Source organism: Oratosquilla oratoria, chromosome 8 (assembly GCF_046742065.1).
Source record: "Oratosquilla oratoria isolate Oo_2021 chromosome 8, ASM4674206v1, whole genome shotgun sequence".
NCBI classification, from domain to species: Eukaryota; Metazoa; Arthropoda; class Malacostraca; order Stomatopoda; family Squillidae; genus Oratosquilla; species Oratosquilla oratoria.
In genome coordinates, this window is record NC_134784.1 from 76,294,121 (window position 1) to 76,312,353 (window position 18,233).

The window sequence follows — 18,233 nt, forward strand, 5'->3', positions numbered from 1 at the left end:
TCTTTGAAACCTTCCACAGATTTCTCTGGGAAGAAACTTTTGACTGTTGTCTGTGTTGTATCAATTTGGAACTGTTTCTATGTCACTATCTAGAAGTGGTAGGGAGAGGAGAGGAGTTGCTGGTTATCAGCTCTCCATGTGTGAAAAAATGTGAGAAATACAGTTGAAGTTAAGATCTACTGATGTATCTTAAAATTGGTAATGCACTTCAAGATGCATGACAGACTTCATGGATTAGCTGCAACCATTACTCAAATAAGTGATATTTTGTGTATGTGAGAAGTCTACTGTATATATTGATCAACCAAGTATGGGAATTGATCAACAAATCCATAATAAAACATTTATTTTCAAATAAAATATAATTTTTCCCCTATGTATACACAAATTTTCAACTACCTAATCCAGAGGGATGGGGTGATAGGGGACTGTAGATTTTTTACTCTTAATACTACAATGTACACAACCTACAGGATGTAGCACTTTTTTTTATTACTGTATATTTTTATTACAGGAAGTTGGAATACTACCCTCCTTATAATGTGAAAGAACCCTTTGATATGTACATAGATAAATGTTTAATTTATCTGTATACCAAAAGCTTCCCTTATAGGAGAGGTAGTAGGCCAAGGTATGTCCCCACCCCCATCTGACATCCAATTTCATCTTAGCTCCTTGTGGATGAAGGGTCATCCCTGTCTTCCGCCCACTGCCTGAGTCATAAGCAATGCAGCAAGACATAGCACAACACAACAGGGCCTCTTCACTTACAAGGTAACCCCCCTCACCCATCTCCTCATGTGGGAAATAAAGAGGATGGGGAGAAATCCTTTGGACTACATCAAAACATCATCCATATATAACCATCCTTCACCCTTCCTTACTTAACAGAAGGAATAATGAAGTAAAATAATATGGGACAATTTAAGGTCAGAATTGACCATTGGGACTTCAGATATGCCCAATGAGCTCAGCTTTCATCCTATCTACAACTAGGTAAAACAAAATCATGCACAAAAGGCATTTGATAAGGTACCACACAGAAAATTACTATATAAACTGGAAACAATAGGAGGCATACATGGAAAACTATTGAATTGGATGGAGGACTTCCTACATGGAAAAAAAAATGAGAGTGGTGCTCAGAGATAAATATTCAAAATGGAAAGAAATGAATAGCGGCATCCCACAGGGGTCAGTACTAGCTCCGATAATGTTTGCTATATATGTAAATGACATGGATGAGGGCATTGATAGTTACATGAACTGCTTTGCAGATGACGCAAAATTATTCAAGAAAATAAACCCCGAAATAGACTGTGACTCATTGCAGAAGGATCTGAACAAAGTCTCAGAGTGGAGCAAGAGATGGGAAGTAGAATTCAACATCAAGAAGTGCAGTATAATTGAATTTGGAAAAGGCAAGAAGAGAATAACAGGACAGTATAAAACTGATGGAAAAGAAGTAAAGAAAGTGAATTCTGAAAGGGACCTATGAGTAATCATCACTAAAGACATGTCACTGGATAAACATATAAATAAAATAGTCGGAGAAACATACAATTTGTTGAGATCAATAAAAGTGTCCTTTAAATATCTGGATAAGGAAATGATCAAGAAAATATTACAAACGCTGATAAGGCCAAAACTGGAATATGCATAAAGAAATTGAAGAGACTTATAGAATAGATAGATACTCAAAAGAAAAACAATATAGGCCACTAAAAGTGAAACTTAGGTCATAACAAAACTAGCAGGTAGTGAAAAACACAAAAATGTATGGATAAAAAAAGAAATGAGAGATGAAGAAAAAGAAAAGGAACTTAGAAATGAACCAAATGAAAAAAGAACTGAGATTGATTTTTTTTTTTTTTTTTTTTTTTAGGTGGTGGACCTGAGGCTGAGAAAATGGCATATCAGGAAAAAGGAAACAAAGCAAACAGAAAAAGACGAGAAAAAATGAAAATAAAATATAAATAAATAATGATAATAGAAAAATAAAATAAAATAAAATTAGCCTATACCAACATAGATGGAATGATTTCAGGACTGAATGAACTAAATGACTATCTGGCATTACAAAGACCAGACATAATAGGAATAGTAAAGATTAAAAAGTAATCTACCACAAAATACTGTGGGACAAGGTCTATGCAACTGTTGGACGAAGAATAGAAAGGAAAAACAGGGTGGGGGAGTATTGAATAAACTAGACACTGCCAGATACAAAGGCAGGACACCACGACCGGAGCTCCCCTTCCTGTAAGATACAACTAGGTAAATACATCTGTGGGGAAATGATGACAGTCTGCGATATGATGAGAAGGGTACTACAGGGTGGGACAAAAATGGTTGAGATTCACTGACACAATGCACTATTCATAGAGGGAGTCTAGCTGACACTTGAACATCTCTTTTAGATCCCACACTTGTTGTTTTGTCTTGGGTGTAAGGGGAGCTAGTGATGGTCTCTCACAATCTCCTACCATTGCTGAGAATGGGGAATCCTGATAGGTAATATTTTTGGTCTGTGCTACCCTTACAGGAAGATGCGGTGTTCTAAATATACTGAAAAGGAAGAACAAATATTTAATGAATGTATATTTTGATAAGAGGTATAATGGCATACATAACAATTTTCCATTGACAAACTAAACCCAACTTTATTCTATGTATATCTAGACACATATTTTGATAAAGAGAGTAATGGCACATACAATTTTCCTTTGACAAACAAAAGGCAGCTTTATTCTATCTCTCTATATCTATACACCAAAAGCTTCTTCCCTTTTAGGGAGGTAGCTGAGTCAAAAGTAAGCAGCCATGCCCATCCACCACCCTTGTTACCCTATCATCTTAGCTCCTTGTGGAGGAAGGGTCATCCTTGTCTTCAGCCCACTGTTTGGGTCAAAAGCAATGTATCAACACAGAGTATATCCATAACAAGGCTGCTTCATTTAATCGGCGACCCCAGATTAAGTGAAATGGTATTACTGTGGATGTGTTGAATTTTATTCAGCTAAGGGAGAAATGCCCGGTCATAATGATTGCTGGTTCATGTTTCTCTATGAATTTGGCTGATCTTTCCATGGACACACTGTCTCAAGAAATGGACAGTGGCCCCCAAGAGGAGCACCTCTCATGGGACAGCCACCAACCCTCCAGTGGTCTCCAAAGGGCTGGTGCCTGGTTTGCTCACTTCTAAAAAAAATTGTTTCCTTCTATTCTATACATACATACATATATATATATATATATATATATATATATATATATATATATATATATATATATATATATATATATATATATATATATATATATATATAATCAGTATAGGATGAGAGAATTTTATGAGAGGTACAAAGAAAAGAGAAGTAAAATATAAGATAAAGGAGGCAAAAGAAGAGATGTAAAATGATGTAGGAGTATGACAGAAAATTTTGAAATAAAAAGATGTTTTAGAAGGAAATTAGGAGAGGAAGGGGAGGCAAATCAAGTAGAGAAAAAAAGGTAAAAGGTGCAATTAGAGAGATGATAATGGAAGAGACAGCAGTAAAAGGAAGATGGGCAGAGTATCTTAGGGAGTTGCTAAATGTGAAGGAGGATTAGGAGGGAAAGGTTACTGCACTGGGAAACACTAAAAAAATGAGTGATGAATGAGGAAAATGGAGGAGAAATAAGAAAAAATGAGGTGAAAGCAGTTATTAAAATTATGAGAGCAGGTAAGGCACCTGGGATAGATGAGTGTCATGCAGAGTGTCTAAAGAAGGGAGGTACAGTGATGGACTGGCTGGTGAGGTTGTTTAATGTTTGTTTCAAAGACGGTAGAGTGCCAGAGGAATGGAGGAGTGCCTGTATAGTTCTGCTTTACAAGAGAAAAAGAGACAAGTGTAGTAGTTTCAGAGGGATCAGTTTCTTGAGTGTAGTTGGGAAGGCTTATGGGAGGGTTTTGATTGAGAGGATTACGTGAGACAGGGAAGATCCTTCATCTATGAGGAGTTAAGATGAGAGGGAAGCAATAAGTGGTGGATGGGAGTGGATGCATGGCTTTGACTTGGCTACCTCCATTATATAGGGGAAGATGTCCTGGGTATATATATTGAAAAAGCGAAAGTGAGCCATAGTACATAATTTGAAAACTGTATGTCTACATTGTTAGCAGATATGGTGAATTCATTGAACAACACAGGAATCAGGTTAATAGGAAGACTAGAGGTGGAATACTCCAGACTTCTTTCATATTTCAGTATCAAGGTGCAAGAATATCAACACCAGATCTGGAGAGAAGAAGAAATACAATAAAAAAGAATAAAACAAAAATAAATAAAACAATAATATTAAAGAAAAAAGGAAGAATGAAAAAGAAACAAGAAAAGAAAAATAAAATAAAAAAGAAAGAAAAGAAAAACAAAACAAAACTTACTTGTCTGTATCATCTGAGTTATCGAAAGAGGTTGGTGTGTCAGCCTCTGATGAGTTAGTCTTGTCATCTAGATCCTTAGAATTATCCTGAAATGAATCTGATGTGTTGTTCGCTGAGGACCTACAACTTGCATTTTCCTCATGGCCCACTTCGATGGGTGATGAGTTGTGAAACCTCACTGTCTTCTCAGCAGCAACATTCTGAAGAATAATAGTTTTACATACATTTATTGATACAGCTGTGTCTCACTGCATTGCCTCTAACATGAACCGTGTTGCAAGAGGACATAGATGGCCCTTTATCCATGACATGCTAAGGTGGGAGGAATGTGTATGTGTGTATGGGCTGGGTGTGGGGTAGGAATATGGTATGACTTAACCATCCCCATTCAAAGGAGGAAAAGGCTGCTTGGTACTAATGATTTATGCTTCTTTTTGCTAGCCAAAACCTTTGATTGCTACTGATCTTAGTGTTTATTGTGAGGCCATTGATGTGTCAGCTGAAATAATATCTATCCATATACAGTGAGTCCTTGTTATACGGTACATATGCGTTCCTGAAAACCTTACTGCAAATTGAAATTACTGTATACCGAACCCAAGTTTCGACTTATGGCAGACGTACCTTCTCCCTGCTCTTTCCCCTTCAAAATGTCTAATTTCACCTCCAAAACATGAGCGGATACTGTATCTGTGAATTTTTCTTACCGTAAATAGAATCGAGGGTAGTAATTACCAAATACCATAACTGTGAATTTACCGGATAAAGAATTACCGTATAAGGAGGACTCACTATACCAAAGGCTTTTTCCCCTTTATAAGGAAGGTAGCCATGTCAAAGGCATGCATCCACTCCCATCCACCACCTTGGTTTCCCTCTCCTTTTAGCTCCTCATGGATGAAGGGTCATCCCTGTCTCCTACCCACTGCCTAGGTCAGAAGCAATGCAGCAAGACACAGCTGAAATATACATATGTCAAAAGTGAGGCTTTGATTTCACTGTTGGATGTTTCTTTGATTCATGGATATCTGGGGTGACCATTGTCAATGAGGGGAAGTTGACAGTGTTTTGTTTCAGCCACAGTTCTTGTTTGTCAAGTTATATTTGTGTGTTTCTGGCAGCTGTGTTATAGTTGCTATGCTGGACTATAACTCTTAGTTCATTCAACCTCCCCTTCAGTCTGTGGATTTTGTAGTTAAATTGTGCAAGACCATCAGTTACTCAGCAATTAATCACAACTTACTTACCTGTATACTCTTACAAGACTCTTGTTTCTCTTTCAACATCTGCTTAAGCCTTTGGAAAGATGAAGACTGGGTATGCTGTTAAAGATACAGACATTTTGCATGAGTTGAGGAATCTCAATAACTTTCTCAACAGTAATGAATCAATTGTTACCATGAGTTCACTGACTGGACACCTTTGGATTATGTCTGTATTGTATTACCATAGGACTGTTACGTCAATGGTTATCAGCTCTCCTCAAGTTAAAAGAGAAAATAAAGTTGATAAGAAAAAGCTTGGTCCCAGCCCAACAACCAATCATCAACCCCCTGGAGCTGCACCTCCAAACGGAAGAAGTTGACAAGGTCTGAAGACAGGCAACAAGGAGATTACTTGCTGACATTCTTCTCACCAGAACACCTCTTGCAGGTACCCATCATTGGTCCCTTTCAACAGTAAAGCTATGAACATTCTTATATCATGATCACTGAAAAAAATTATCTATTATTCTTCACTTTGGACTGATCATATACATATACCAATGCTTCTATAAAGGAATCACAAATGTAGAACCTACCTCTTTAACAAGTCTTTCCTGTTCCTCACTTAGATTTAAAGATTGATAAAGATGGTTTAGATCATCCAGGAACCTTTTCAAGAGTGAAAGCATATCGCTCCTTTCTGTGATAGACAGCATAGGCGAAGTTGTTGCATCACATTTACTTCTTTTTTCTGTCAATTCCTTACATGGTGTTTTGTCATCCTGCAATTTGTCTGTAATTGATGTATCAGAAGATGTCTCCAAATTACTGCTATCTGTACTAGCTCTTGTAATTTCAATTTTTGGAAGTAAACATTTCTTAGCACTTCTATAATGTTTGCCTCTGCTGGTAGAGATTCCAATAGAAACTCGCTTTCTAAAAGAAAAGACAGGTTTTGACACAGATGTTTGCTGTGGCTTTTTAATAACTGGCTTATGCTTCTGTGCACTGTGGTTTGCTTCTCTTGTGATTCTATTCTTAGCAAGTTTTTGGCTTGAAGACGCTTTATAAAGTTGGGGAATGGCACTTTTCCTTCTCTTAATCTTTTCCTTGTTGGTTGTGTCCTGCTTCTTTAGAGAACTGGCCCTGGCATTAGTATTGTTAGTGTTAGGTGAAGTGTTTATTTTAGAGATACCTTGCGAATGGAAGTCACTCTTATTTATCAAAGCTTTTCTATTTGAAGCTTCTTCCAAAGTCCTTTGCCTATCATGGGATGCATTTTCAGCAGAATTAGGTTTCTTATCTAATGCAGAAGGTTGCTGAAATCCTTCTCTTGTGACTCTATTCTTGGCAAGTTTCTTGCTGGAAGACACCTTACCAAACTGGGGTAAAGCACTTTTCCTTCTGTTAATATTTTTCTTGCTGATTGTGTCCTGCTTCTTTAGAGAACTGGTTCTGGCACTGCTATTGTTTGTGTAATCAAAAATGCTTATTTTCGAGACACCTTGGACATGGAAGTTACCCTGATTTACCAAAGTTTTTCTATTTGGAACTTCTTCCAACCTCTTTTGCTGATGATGGGATGCACTTTCTGCATAATTAGATTTCTCATTTAACACAGGAGGCTGCAGAATTGACATCCTTCTCTGCAAGGAAAAAAAATAAAATAAAATAAAATAAAATAAATAAATAAAATAAAATAAATAAATCAAATCAAATAAAACAAAATAAATAAATATATATATGAGAAAGAAAAGGAGTAGTATAAGAAGCTGACAGAGGAGCAGGAGGGAGTGAAGGATAGAGTAGAACTAGGAGTGGAGGAGGAATAGGGATGGTTCAAGGAGGGAGTCATACGGTGTGCAAAGATGGTATGTGGAACAAGGAGGGCAGGAGGAAATAGAAGGAAGGGTAGTGAGTGGTAGGATGAGGAAGCAAAGAAGGGTGTAGAAGAGAAGAAGAGAGCTTTCACAGATTGGTTACAAAATAGGACGAGGGAGTCCTATGAGAGGTACAAAGAAAACAAAAGAGAAGTAAAGCACAAGGTAAAGGAGGCAAAGAGGAGAGAAGATGTGACATGGGGTAAGAGTATGACAGCAAATTTTTAAAGTAATAAAAAGATGTATTGGAAAGAAATTAAGAGAGGAAGAGGAGGCAAATGAAGTAGAGGAAAAGGTAAAAGGTGCAGATGAAGAGATGATAATGGAAGAGAAGGCAGTGAGAGGAAGGTGGGCAGAGTACATTAGAGAGTTGCTAAATGTGAAGGAGGATAGGGAGGGAAAGGTAGTTGCAGTGGGATGCACTAAGAAAATGATAGTGATGAGTGAGGAAAATGGAGGAGAAATAAGGAAAGATGAAGTGAAAACAGCTGTTAAGATGATAAGTGCAGGTAAGGCAACTAGTCTGGATGGATGCCATGCAGAATGTCTGAATAAAGGAGGTACAGTTATGGTGGACTGGCTGGTGAGGTTATTCAGTGTTTGTTTAAGAGAGGGTAGAGTGCCGGAGGACTGGAGGACTGATTGTATAGTTCCACTTTACAAGGGAAAAAGGGACAAGTGTGAGTGTAATAGTTTCAGAGGGATCAGCTTGTTGAGTGTAGTTGGGAAGGTGTATGGGAGGGACTTGATTGAGAGGATTAGGAGAGGAACTGAGGGAGCAATTGGTGAGGAACAGTGTGGTTTTAGGACAGGTAGGGGTTGTGTAGATCAGATTTTTGTGGTAAGACAGATATATATGTGAGAAAGCTATAGGAAAAGGTAAGGATGTTTTTTGGGCTTTTATGGATTTGGAAAAGGCTTACGACAGGGTAGACAGGAAGGCACTGTGGGAGGTATTGTAGATATATGGGATAGGAGGAAAGCTGGTAAGAGCAGTCAAGAGTTTTTACGGGAGTAGTAGAGCTTGTGTGTTAAGATTAGAAATGGAGAGAGTGAATGGTTTGAAGTAAAGGTGGAACTTCGTCAGGGATGTGTTATGTTACCCTGGCTATTCAATCTATACATGGATGGGGTGGTGTGGGAGGTGAATGCAAGGGGTTGGAGATGGTTAAAGAAAATGGAGAAAAGTGGGAAATAAGCCAGTTGTTGTTTGCTGACGCACCACGCTTGTAGCAGGATCAGAGGAGGGATTGAGGAAGTTAGTGACAGAGTTTGAGAAGGTGTGTGAAAGAAGGAAGCTGAAGATAAATGTGGCCAAAATTAAGGTGATGAGATGTACAAGGGGAGAGAGTGACAGCAGACTGGAAGCGAGTATTAAGGGAGACTGGAGGAACTGGATAGTTTTAGATACTTGGGTGCAAATATGGCAGGAAAGGGAGGAGTGGGGGTGGAGGTAGAATGTAGATTGAGAGAACCAAGTAAATGTCTTGGATTAAAAAGTGTAATGAGAAATAGACATTTGGGAATAGATGCTAAGAGGAGGTTATATGAAAGAGTGATTGTGCCGACAGCACTGTACAGGGCAGAAACATGGAACATAAGAGAGGAGTTTGAATGTGTTTGAGATGAAATGTCTGAGAAGTATGATAGGGGTTACTAGGCTGGATAGAGCGAGAAATGAGGAGTTGAGGAGGAGAATGGGGTTGGATAGGGAGTTGGGAGATAGGGTGGATGAAAAGGGTATTGGGATAGTTTGGACACATGGAAAGATTGAGTGAAGAAAGATTAGTAAAAGAGGTATGGAAGATAGAGGTGGAGGAAGTGAACATGAGGGGATGATCAAGGATGAGATGGATGGATGGGGTAAAAGGGGCATTGGGAAAGAGGGGAGTGTCTGTTGAGGAAGAAATGAAGAAGACAGAAGATAGGGGGGGGAATGGAGAATGGTTGTGTATGGATGATGCTGTGATGCATAGAAGGGAGTGGGTGGGGGATGGGGGGAGAGTTGCCGATTAAGTGAAGTGGCCTTGCTAGGGATGTGCTGTGTCTTGTTGCATTGCTTCTGACCCAGGCAGTGGGCAAAATGCAGAGATGACCCATCATCCAGGAGGAGCCAAGAAAAGAGGGAGGGAGGTGTGGTGAATGGGAGTGGAGTATGTGGGGATGAACTGGTTGAGAGTGGATCTATGCCTTTGACTTTGGCTAACACTCTTATAAGGGGGAAAAAGCCCTTGGTATATGTATGTTTATTAGTGGAAGGGAGAGGGAGGGTGATGGATGGGGGGTTAAGGAGTATATAGGAATGATATTCTGATGCAGCCCAAAGGGATTTCTTCCCGTCTTCTCTTTTTCTGCATGAGGGGATGGAGGGGTGTCGCTGATCAAATGAAGCAGCCTTTCTGTGGATGTGCTATGTCTTGCTGCATTGATTCTGACCCAGGGCAGTGGGTGAAACGTAGGGATGACCCATCATCCAGGAAGAGCCAAGAAAAGAGGGAGGGAGGTGTGGTGAATGGGAATGGAATATATGGGGATGAAATGGGTGACAGTGGATTTATGCCTTTGACTTTGGCTATATCCTTTGTAAAAGGGAAAATGCCCTTGGTATATGTATGTATGCATGTTTTAAAGATAAACATTCCCAAATATGATTAACTCAATTATAAAGCATACTAGACATCTTCCCTTTCAACTGAATAGCACACTTGTTAATTTTAAAATGTAGTTTTACAAGAGTTCTCTTTTATGAGAGATTGATTTGTTGTTCACTTTAAAATGTAGTTTTTCAAGACAGTCCTCTTCTGCTGAAGGGGCTAGGCAATCTACAAATACCAAATCAAATTACCAAAATGTCATCACCCTCCTCCATTGACATCAGAGGTGTAGTGATATCTTCATCTTTCTCCAAGTCCTCCACTTCGAAATCCAGCATGCGTCTGTGTTCCTGGGGGGAGGGGGAGAAAATTAATTATTAGCTGAGCGGTTAGAGCATCACTAACTCTTCAGGAAGTTGTGGTGACAACAGTTCAAACCCTGCCACCAACAAGTTGGACCAAAGGTATGGTTCATTCAATTTCATGCTACAAAGTCCTCTGTAAAGGACACCATCCTAGTGTCCTGATAGGGTGAGTTTATGACGTTAAACTGAATCATTGATATTTGCATAAACACCAAGTCAAAGCATACATCCATCCCACATCTATCCAAAACCTATTTGTTGCCCCTTTCATCTAAGCACTTTGTGGATAAAGGCTCATCCATATCCCCCTCTGCAGTACTCTGCTCAAATATAATGCAGCAAGACAGTAGGGTCTGACAACCAGTGTGTTTGCCCCACCATTTCATTATACAGCCACCCCATGCTACACATACACACACACAAAGTCCCTTGCCACACCTGCTTAGATCAGAGGTAATGCAGGAAGACATAACAAAGCCTGACAGCTGAAACTGGTTCACTCCCACTATTTCATTACATACTCCCCCCTCTCTCACACTCACAACTTCATCTGCTTAAGAACATATAAAGAGCAAATTCTTTAGGGCTACATTACTTCCTCATCCATTCATTACCAGCCTTTATTCATATCTATCTCTTGCCGTTTCCTTTTCTTCCTAATTAGACTTTCCTCCTACACTGAATGTCCCTTCACTCCATCTATCCACCTCATTCTTTCTTAACTACTCTGTCTTCATTCATTCTTTCCATATGCCCAAACCACCCCAGCATTCTTTGATGTGTTGAGTGCTGAAACTATTGGTTATTTTAAGGGGCTAGATAACCTTATGGATGGGGATGACAGGTGGTAATGAACATGGAACTGCCTATTGTGGGCCTTATGGACTCTTGTAGTCTCCTTCATTCTCATGTTCTTATGTACTTTTGCACTCCTGCTCTCTACTTTATCTCCAACTTTCTCACTCTATCCATCCTCATAACACACATCTTGTTTCTCAAATACACTTCATCTTAAGCATGTTTAAGCTCTTCTTCTAACCCTTTAACCTCTTAAATACGAGTCATATACTTGTGTGCACATCCGGCTGCCTGATGCACAATGATACATAACAACACAAGCATTATAAAATATAAAGTTACAGCTGTTATAATCATTCTCTTTCACCCAAATGTTTATAGCCACAGAAAATGCTATCAAGCCTGTTCACAGAATATGGGGTCACTGAGCTACAACTACATACATATACCAATGGCTTTTTCCCCCTTACAAGGGAGGTAGCCAAAAAACGAAGGCATAACATCCACCCCTACCCATTTCATCCCCATATACTCCACTCCCATTCACCCTCCTCTCTCCCTCTTATCTTGGCTCCTCCTGGATGATGGGTCATCCCTGCATCTCACCCATTGCCCTGGTTCAGAAGCAGTGTAGCCAGACACAACACATCCACAAGGCCACTTCATTAAATCGACGACCCCCCTCTTCATCCCCTCATGCAAAAAAAGAGAAGACAGGGAGAAATCCCTTCAGGCTCTGTCAAATTATTTTTTCACACATACTCCCTCACCCCCCCATCCCCTACCCACTCCCTTTAATGTATCACAGCATCATCCATACACAACCATTCTCAACTCACCCCTGTATTCTGTCTTCTCCCTTCCTCAACAGACATTCCCCACTTTCCCAATGCCCCTTTTATCCCCATCCATCCCTCTCATCTTTGGTCGACCCCTCATATTCACTCCTACCTCTGCCTTCCACACCTCTTTTACTAATCTTTCTTCACTCATTCTTTCCATGTGTCCAAACCATCCCAATATTCTTTCATCAACACTATCTCCCAACTCCCTATCCACCTCAATTCTCCTCCTCACCTCCTCATTTCTCACTTTATCCACCCTAGTAATCCCTATCATACTTCTCAGACACCTCATCTCAAACACATTCAAACTCCTTCTCTCTTCCTCTCTTATGTTCCATGTTTCTGCCCCATACAGTGCTGTTGGCACAATCACTCCTTCATACAATCTCCTCTTAGCATCCACTCCCAAATGTCTATTTCTCATTACACTTTTTAATCCACCAAGGCATTTACTTGCTTCTCTCAATCTACATTCTACCTCCACCTCTACTCCTCCCTCTCCTGCCACATTCACACCCAAGTATCTACAACTATACACTTCCTCCAGTCTCTCATTACCAGTCTGCTGGAGGAGGAGAGTGGGGGTGGAAAGGGAGTTGGGAGATAGGGTTGATGAAAGAGTATTGGGATGGTTTGGATACATGGAAAGAATGAGTGAAGACTAGTAAAAGGGATGTGGTAGGCAGATGTGGAAGGAGTGAACATGAGAGGATGACCTAGGATGAGATGGATGGATGGGGTAAAAGGGGCTTTGGGAAAGAGGGGAATGTCTGTTGAGGAAGGATGGGAGAGGACAGAAGACAGGGGTGAATGGAGAATGGTTGTATATGGGTGATGTTGTGATGCAGGAGGTGGAATGGATGGGGGATGGGGGGTGAGGGAGCATGTGTGAGGAAAATTTGACGCAGCCCGAGGGGATTTCTCCCCGTCTCCTTTTCTGCATGAGGGGACGGAGAGTGGGGGTACTGATTTAATGAAACGGCCTTGCTAGGCATGTACTGTGTCTTGCAACACTGCATCTGACCCAGGGCAGTGGACAAGATGCAGGGATGACCTGTCATCCAGGAAGTACCAAGATAAGAGGGAGGGAAGAGGGTGGAGGGAGTGGAGTGTGATACGGATGGAATGGGTGGGAGTGGTTTTTATGCTTTTGCTTTTTGACTACCTCCCTTATCAGCGAAAAAAAAAAAGCCTTTGGTATATGTATGTACTTTTGAATACATTAACTTTCAGCACCTTCTCTCATATCCTCCCAAATTCCACCACTAACTAGGTGTCAAATACTGTTACTAGGCTGGATCTGCATTAGTGAGAAAAATAATACTTGGTTTAACATTGCAAAGTTTCCCCTGTCTGGAAGCTAGGATAGTAACCTTTATGGAGGATTTTGTAGTGTGGAATTTAATGAACCATGCCCTTGGTCCAGCTTGCTGGTGACAAGTTTGAACAGCCGTCACCTCGACATCTGGTCTAAGTATCAACGCAATAAATTGCTCAGCCATTGAGAAAAAATATTAGTATTCTTATTTATTAGTATGATGAACTTTATATCTTGTCTTACCTGTTCAATTCTATTCATCTTTCCTCTTCCTGATCCACGAGCTGCACTGAAGAATTTCTCTGTGAAAAATCAAAATTTAATTCAACATAGTATTTTGTATACTAATTTACATGCTATGCATGTCTTGACTGGCTACACACCTTATATGGGGGGAAGAAGCATTTTGATAGATCTATCTGCATACATACAATGAAATACTTCTTTTCTATTTTCAAACTTGCACTCTAACTATAATTATATTTCTGATCATAAACACATTGGGTGGGAATGGATTTTATGCCTTTGTTTTTTAGCTACCTCTCTTATAAGGGGGAAAAATCCTTTGGGATATGTATATACATACATTTACCAAAGGCTTTTTCCTTTTTACTAGGAAGGTACCCAAAAAACAAAGGCATAAAAAACCACTCTCACCCAATGTGTTTATGATCAGAAATATAATTATAATTAGAGTGCAAGTTTGAAAATAGAAAATAAATATTTCATTGTATGTATGCAGATAGATCTAACATACTCCACTACCCTCCACCCTCTTCTCTCCCTCTTATCTTGGCACCTCCTGGATGAGAGGGTATCCCTGCATCTCACTTACTGCCCTGGGTCAGAAGCAGTGTTACAAGACACAACACATCCACGGTAAGGCCGTTTCATTAAATCAGCGAGCCCCCCTCTCCGTCCCCTCATGCAGAAAAGGAGAAGACAGGGATAAATCCCTTCGGGCTGCATCAATTTCTAACACATACTCCCTCCCCCCCTCCCCACCCACTCCCTTTCATGCATCACAGCACCATTCATACACAACCATTCTCCATCCACCCCTATCTTCTGTCCTCTCCTTTCCTTCCTCAATAGACATTCCATTCTTTCCCAATGCCCTTTTTACCCCATCCATCCTTGGTCGACCCCTCATATTCACTCTTTCCACCTCTGCCTTCCATGCCTATTTTACTAGTCTTTCTTCACTCATTCTTTCTATGTGTCCAATCCATCCTAATACTCTTCAATCAACCCTATCTCCCAACTCCCTAACCACCCCTGTTCTCCTCATTACCTCCTCAATTCTCACTCTATCCAGTATATCCAGTATATCTCACTCTATCCCTTATCATACTTCTCAGACACCTCATCTCAAACTCCTTCTCTCTTCCTCTCTTATGTTCCATGTTTCTGCCCCATACAGTTGAAATGTATATAAATTAAAACCAATGGATCTACCGCCATTCAAAGAGAGAAGAGAAGGAGGCAACTTAAGGGGGTACGCGACACCTGGGGGGGTGAATTTGGTCAAGATATGGCATTTTTCAAAACTGTGTTCAAAATGTTCGTATACCACTTAGAAATAAATCCCGACAAATAATTTTCCAGCCGCGCGCAATTTAAAGGTCCTGGGTTAGGTTTAAAGGGACAGATTTAAAGGCGCAACCCACAGTAGAGGGAGGCGTGCCACTTAGGACCTTCAGGCGCAGCGAATAACTTTGAAATTTGATTGAATTTATACTCGCCCAGTGTATCAACGGCCAATACGATTGTGGAGGGGAAGGGAGGAAGGTGGAGGGAGAATATTTCGCCAACTTTGTGCGAAACTAAGCGTTAGTTCCCGGCTAGCTCTGAAAAGGGAAGTACGCATGTCTCATGAGCTCTCATTGCAATCTATTACTTTAGCTAGTACATATTACTCTTTAGTACAGTCATCATGGGTAGCAAAAAGAACAAAAGAACATCACAATGACAAAAAACAGCAGTTAAAGATGGCAAGCAGTCAAAGACGACTAAAGATCTCACCACCTCTCACTCCACCACCGCCCTCACCTGCACCTCTGTGACGGTGACAGAGGTAAAGGACAACATTAGACTAAACAATTCAAAGAGGAAGATTAAATCCAAAGAAGAAAGCAAGAGGAAAAAGATCAAGGCTATACAGGAAGAAGAAAGAAGAAGGGACATCATATGATGCTGGAGGGGGTGCCCTACCAACATAGATTGGCGAGGGGAATCTGATGAGGAAAGAGAAAGCGCCCACTACTGGAAAATAAACCTCTTTCCAATGATTTAGATACCCTGAAGACCCCCAGCAGAGAGGTTTCATATGAAGAAACCGCCAAAGGTGCAAAAAAGCAAATTATATGATGTTGTCGTCTGTGCGTCGTCACTACTGTGACATACTTATACTTTAGTTTTTCAGTATTTAAAGTACTTATAATTAAAATATGTTAATATTTTTTACTGTACTTACTTATTATATAATAAGAATTAAGCCATGAAAAAATCAGTCAAATTGGTGAAACTATAAGCAAGTTACAGATATATTCATATTTCAAGTTGCCATATCTCCGTTTGATATTTTTCTACTTTTTTTTAATCATAAAAAATCTAATATACATCAGATTTAGATGAAACTTACAGGGAATATTACTTTTAGTAACTGCTAGGGCCGATCGTTCGAATATTTTGAATAGGATGAAAGAGTTCGGAGTAATAATGGAAACAAGAGCAAAAAAATTGTATTTTTCACGATTTTTGCCAGACATTAAAATTGAAATGCCTGTATGCAAAAGTATAAAGGAAATTGTTCAATTACTCAATGACCGGCCCTAGGTGTGCCTACTGACTAATCATAGCCAAAATATAAAACAAATTGGTCCACGTATTATGGTGCTGTGCACTTTTAAATGTTGCTACTGGTATACGTACATGTGTACATGTGTACATGTGTACAAACATCATTCTGCTTCACCTAAAATGTAGGCAATATGAATACCTATTTACCTGAGAAGTTTCAGCTCTTTACTCTAAATATTTTAGAAAATGACCTCCAGGTGTCGCGTACCCCCTTAATAGTAATATTCAGATCATTAAAGGGAACAGATAAAACTGAGATATATTGGTCTGGGACAGGATTTCAAGAGAACAAACTGAAGAAGAAACAAAAAAGAAACAAAGAAGAGACAATGAAGAGAAAGAAGACAAAAGTGGAGAAAAAAAAAAAAAAAAAAAAAAAAAAAATTCTAAAATAGATCAATCAACTCCTGAAATAGCTTGGAAATTGTAGGTCTGGCAAAAGAGATCTGGGACTGATGCCCTAATTTGTAGAGTAATGGGGAAGAAGCATTAATGGTCAGACAATAGTCAGACAACAAAGTTTGATTGAAAGAAACAGGTAGGACACCTATACGCATGTAATTATCCTGTATTTTACAATACGATAAATGCACATTTCCTTTTAAAGAAAGTTACATTTTTACTTACTATTTGAGCAAGTTCCCCAGTAAGGTGACTTCAAGGGTTGTGGAAAGGGAGACATTGCTTGTTTCAAACGTCTTTCCAAAGCTCGCTCTTGTCCTTTTCTCATTAAATCATCTGACAATTTTGGCCCTGGAAGATACAGGTGGCAGTGAAAAAGATAAAAGCTAAGAACACACATGAGTGGGATGGGTCATATGGAACTCCTTACAAAGGGAGGGAGGGAGGTGGGGCACAAATCAAAGCATACACCTAACATATATCCATCCTGTACTTGTCCAAAAATCCATTTGTTGTCCTTCCCGTTTTAACTTTCTACTACACTGCTTGGCTCAGAGGTAATACAACAAACACAGTGTACTGGTATGTTGGAAGAGTGCACGTATAGTTCGACAACACAAGGGGGAAGGGAGACAAGTATGAGTGTACAAGTGCAGTTCTTTTAGAGGGATTAGTCTGTCAAATATAGTCAGTAGTGTATTTGGGAGGTGGTACTCCACTCATTACTGCTCTCCAGGTTGATATCTTGTCCTTTACTATGATCTTCATGTATCTTTCCTTTAAAAAGTCTTTAATCCATTCTAATAGTTTGCCTCTCAGTCCTTCAATATGCTCCATTTTCCATATAAGTCATCTGTGAGATACTTTATCAAATGCCTTCTCTAGGTCCAGGTACACACAGTCCACCAACCCCTCTCTCTCTCTCTCAGCGCATCAATCACTCTCAAGTAAAAGCTTAAAAGTTTCAACACACACAACTTTCCAGATCTGAAGCCAAACCATCTGTCTGTTAGAATGTTCATCTTTTCAACATATTTGGTCCATTGATTTTTCACAATCCTTTCACATAATTTCACTATTGTGCCAGTTAGTGATACATCATACATATACCAAGGCTTTTTCCCCCTTACAAGGGAGGTAGCCAAAAAGGAAAAGGCATAAAATCATTCCTACCCATTCCATCCCTGAATACACTCCACACCCCTCCACCCTCCCTCTTATCTTAGCACCTCCTGGATGACAGATCATCCCTGCACCTTGTCCACTGCCCTGGGTCAGAAGCAGTGTTGCAAGACACAGCACATCCACAGCAAGGCCGCTTCATTAAATCGGCGACCCCCCCTCTGTTCCCCCATGCATAAAAGGAGAAGACGGGGAGAAATCCCTTCGGGGTGAGTCAAATTTTGCTCACACATACTACAACACCCCCCATCCCCCCACCCATTCCACCTCATGCATCACAACATCCTCCATATACAACCATTCTCAATTCACCCGTCTTCTGTCCTCTCCCGTCCTTCCTCAACAGACATTCCCCT

The 18,233-nt window shown here is 40.0% G+C and overlaps 1 protein-coding gene across 5 annotated transcripts in view; it reads right to left on the bottom strand.

The window, feature by feature from the left end:
- Window positions 1-329: 329 nt before the first annotated feature.
- Window positions 330-18,233, bottom strand: part of LOC143027839 (uncharacterized) — a 59,151-nt gene continuing 41,247 nt past the window's right edge. For all 5 annotated transcript variants that reach the window (XM_076189477.1, XM_076189473.1, XM_076189474.1 and 2 more), the window contains 7 exons: window positions 16,921-17,046; window positions 13,675-13,733; window positions 10,357-10,455; window positions 6,228-7,277; window positions 5,674-5,748; window positions 4,427-4,626; window positions 330-2,568 (listed from right to left, as the gene is read on the bottom strand). In XM_076189477.1, the coding sequence (XP_076045592.1) occupies window positions 2,376-2,568; window positions 4,427-4,626; window positions 5,674-5,748; window positions 6,228-7,277; window positions 10,357-10,455; window positions 13,675-13,733; window positions 16,921-17,046 (1,802 nt within the window). In that variant the 3' untranslated portion in view covers window positions 330-2,375. The remainder of the gene's footprint in view (window positions 2,569-4,426; window positions 4,627-5,673; window positions 5,749-6,227; window positions 7,278-10,356; window positions 10,456-13,674; window positions 13,734-16,920; window positions 17,047-18,233) is intronic.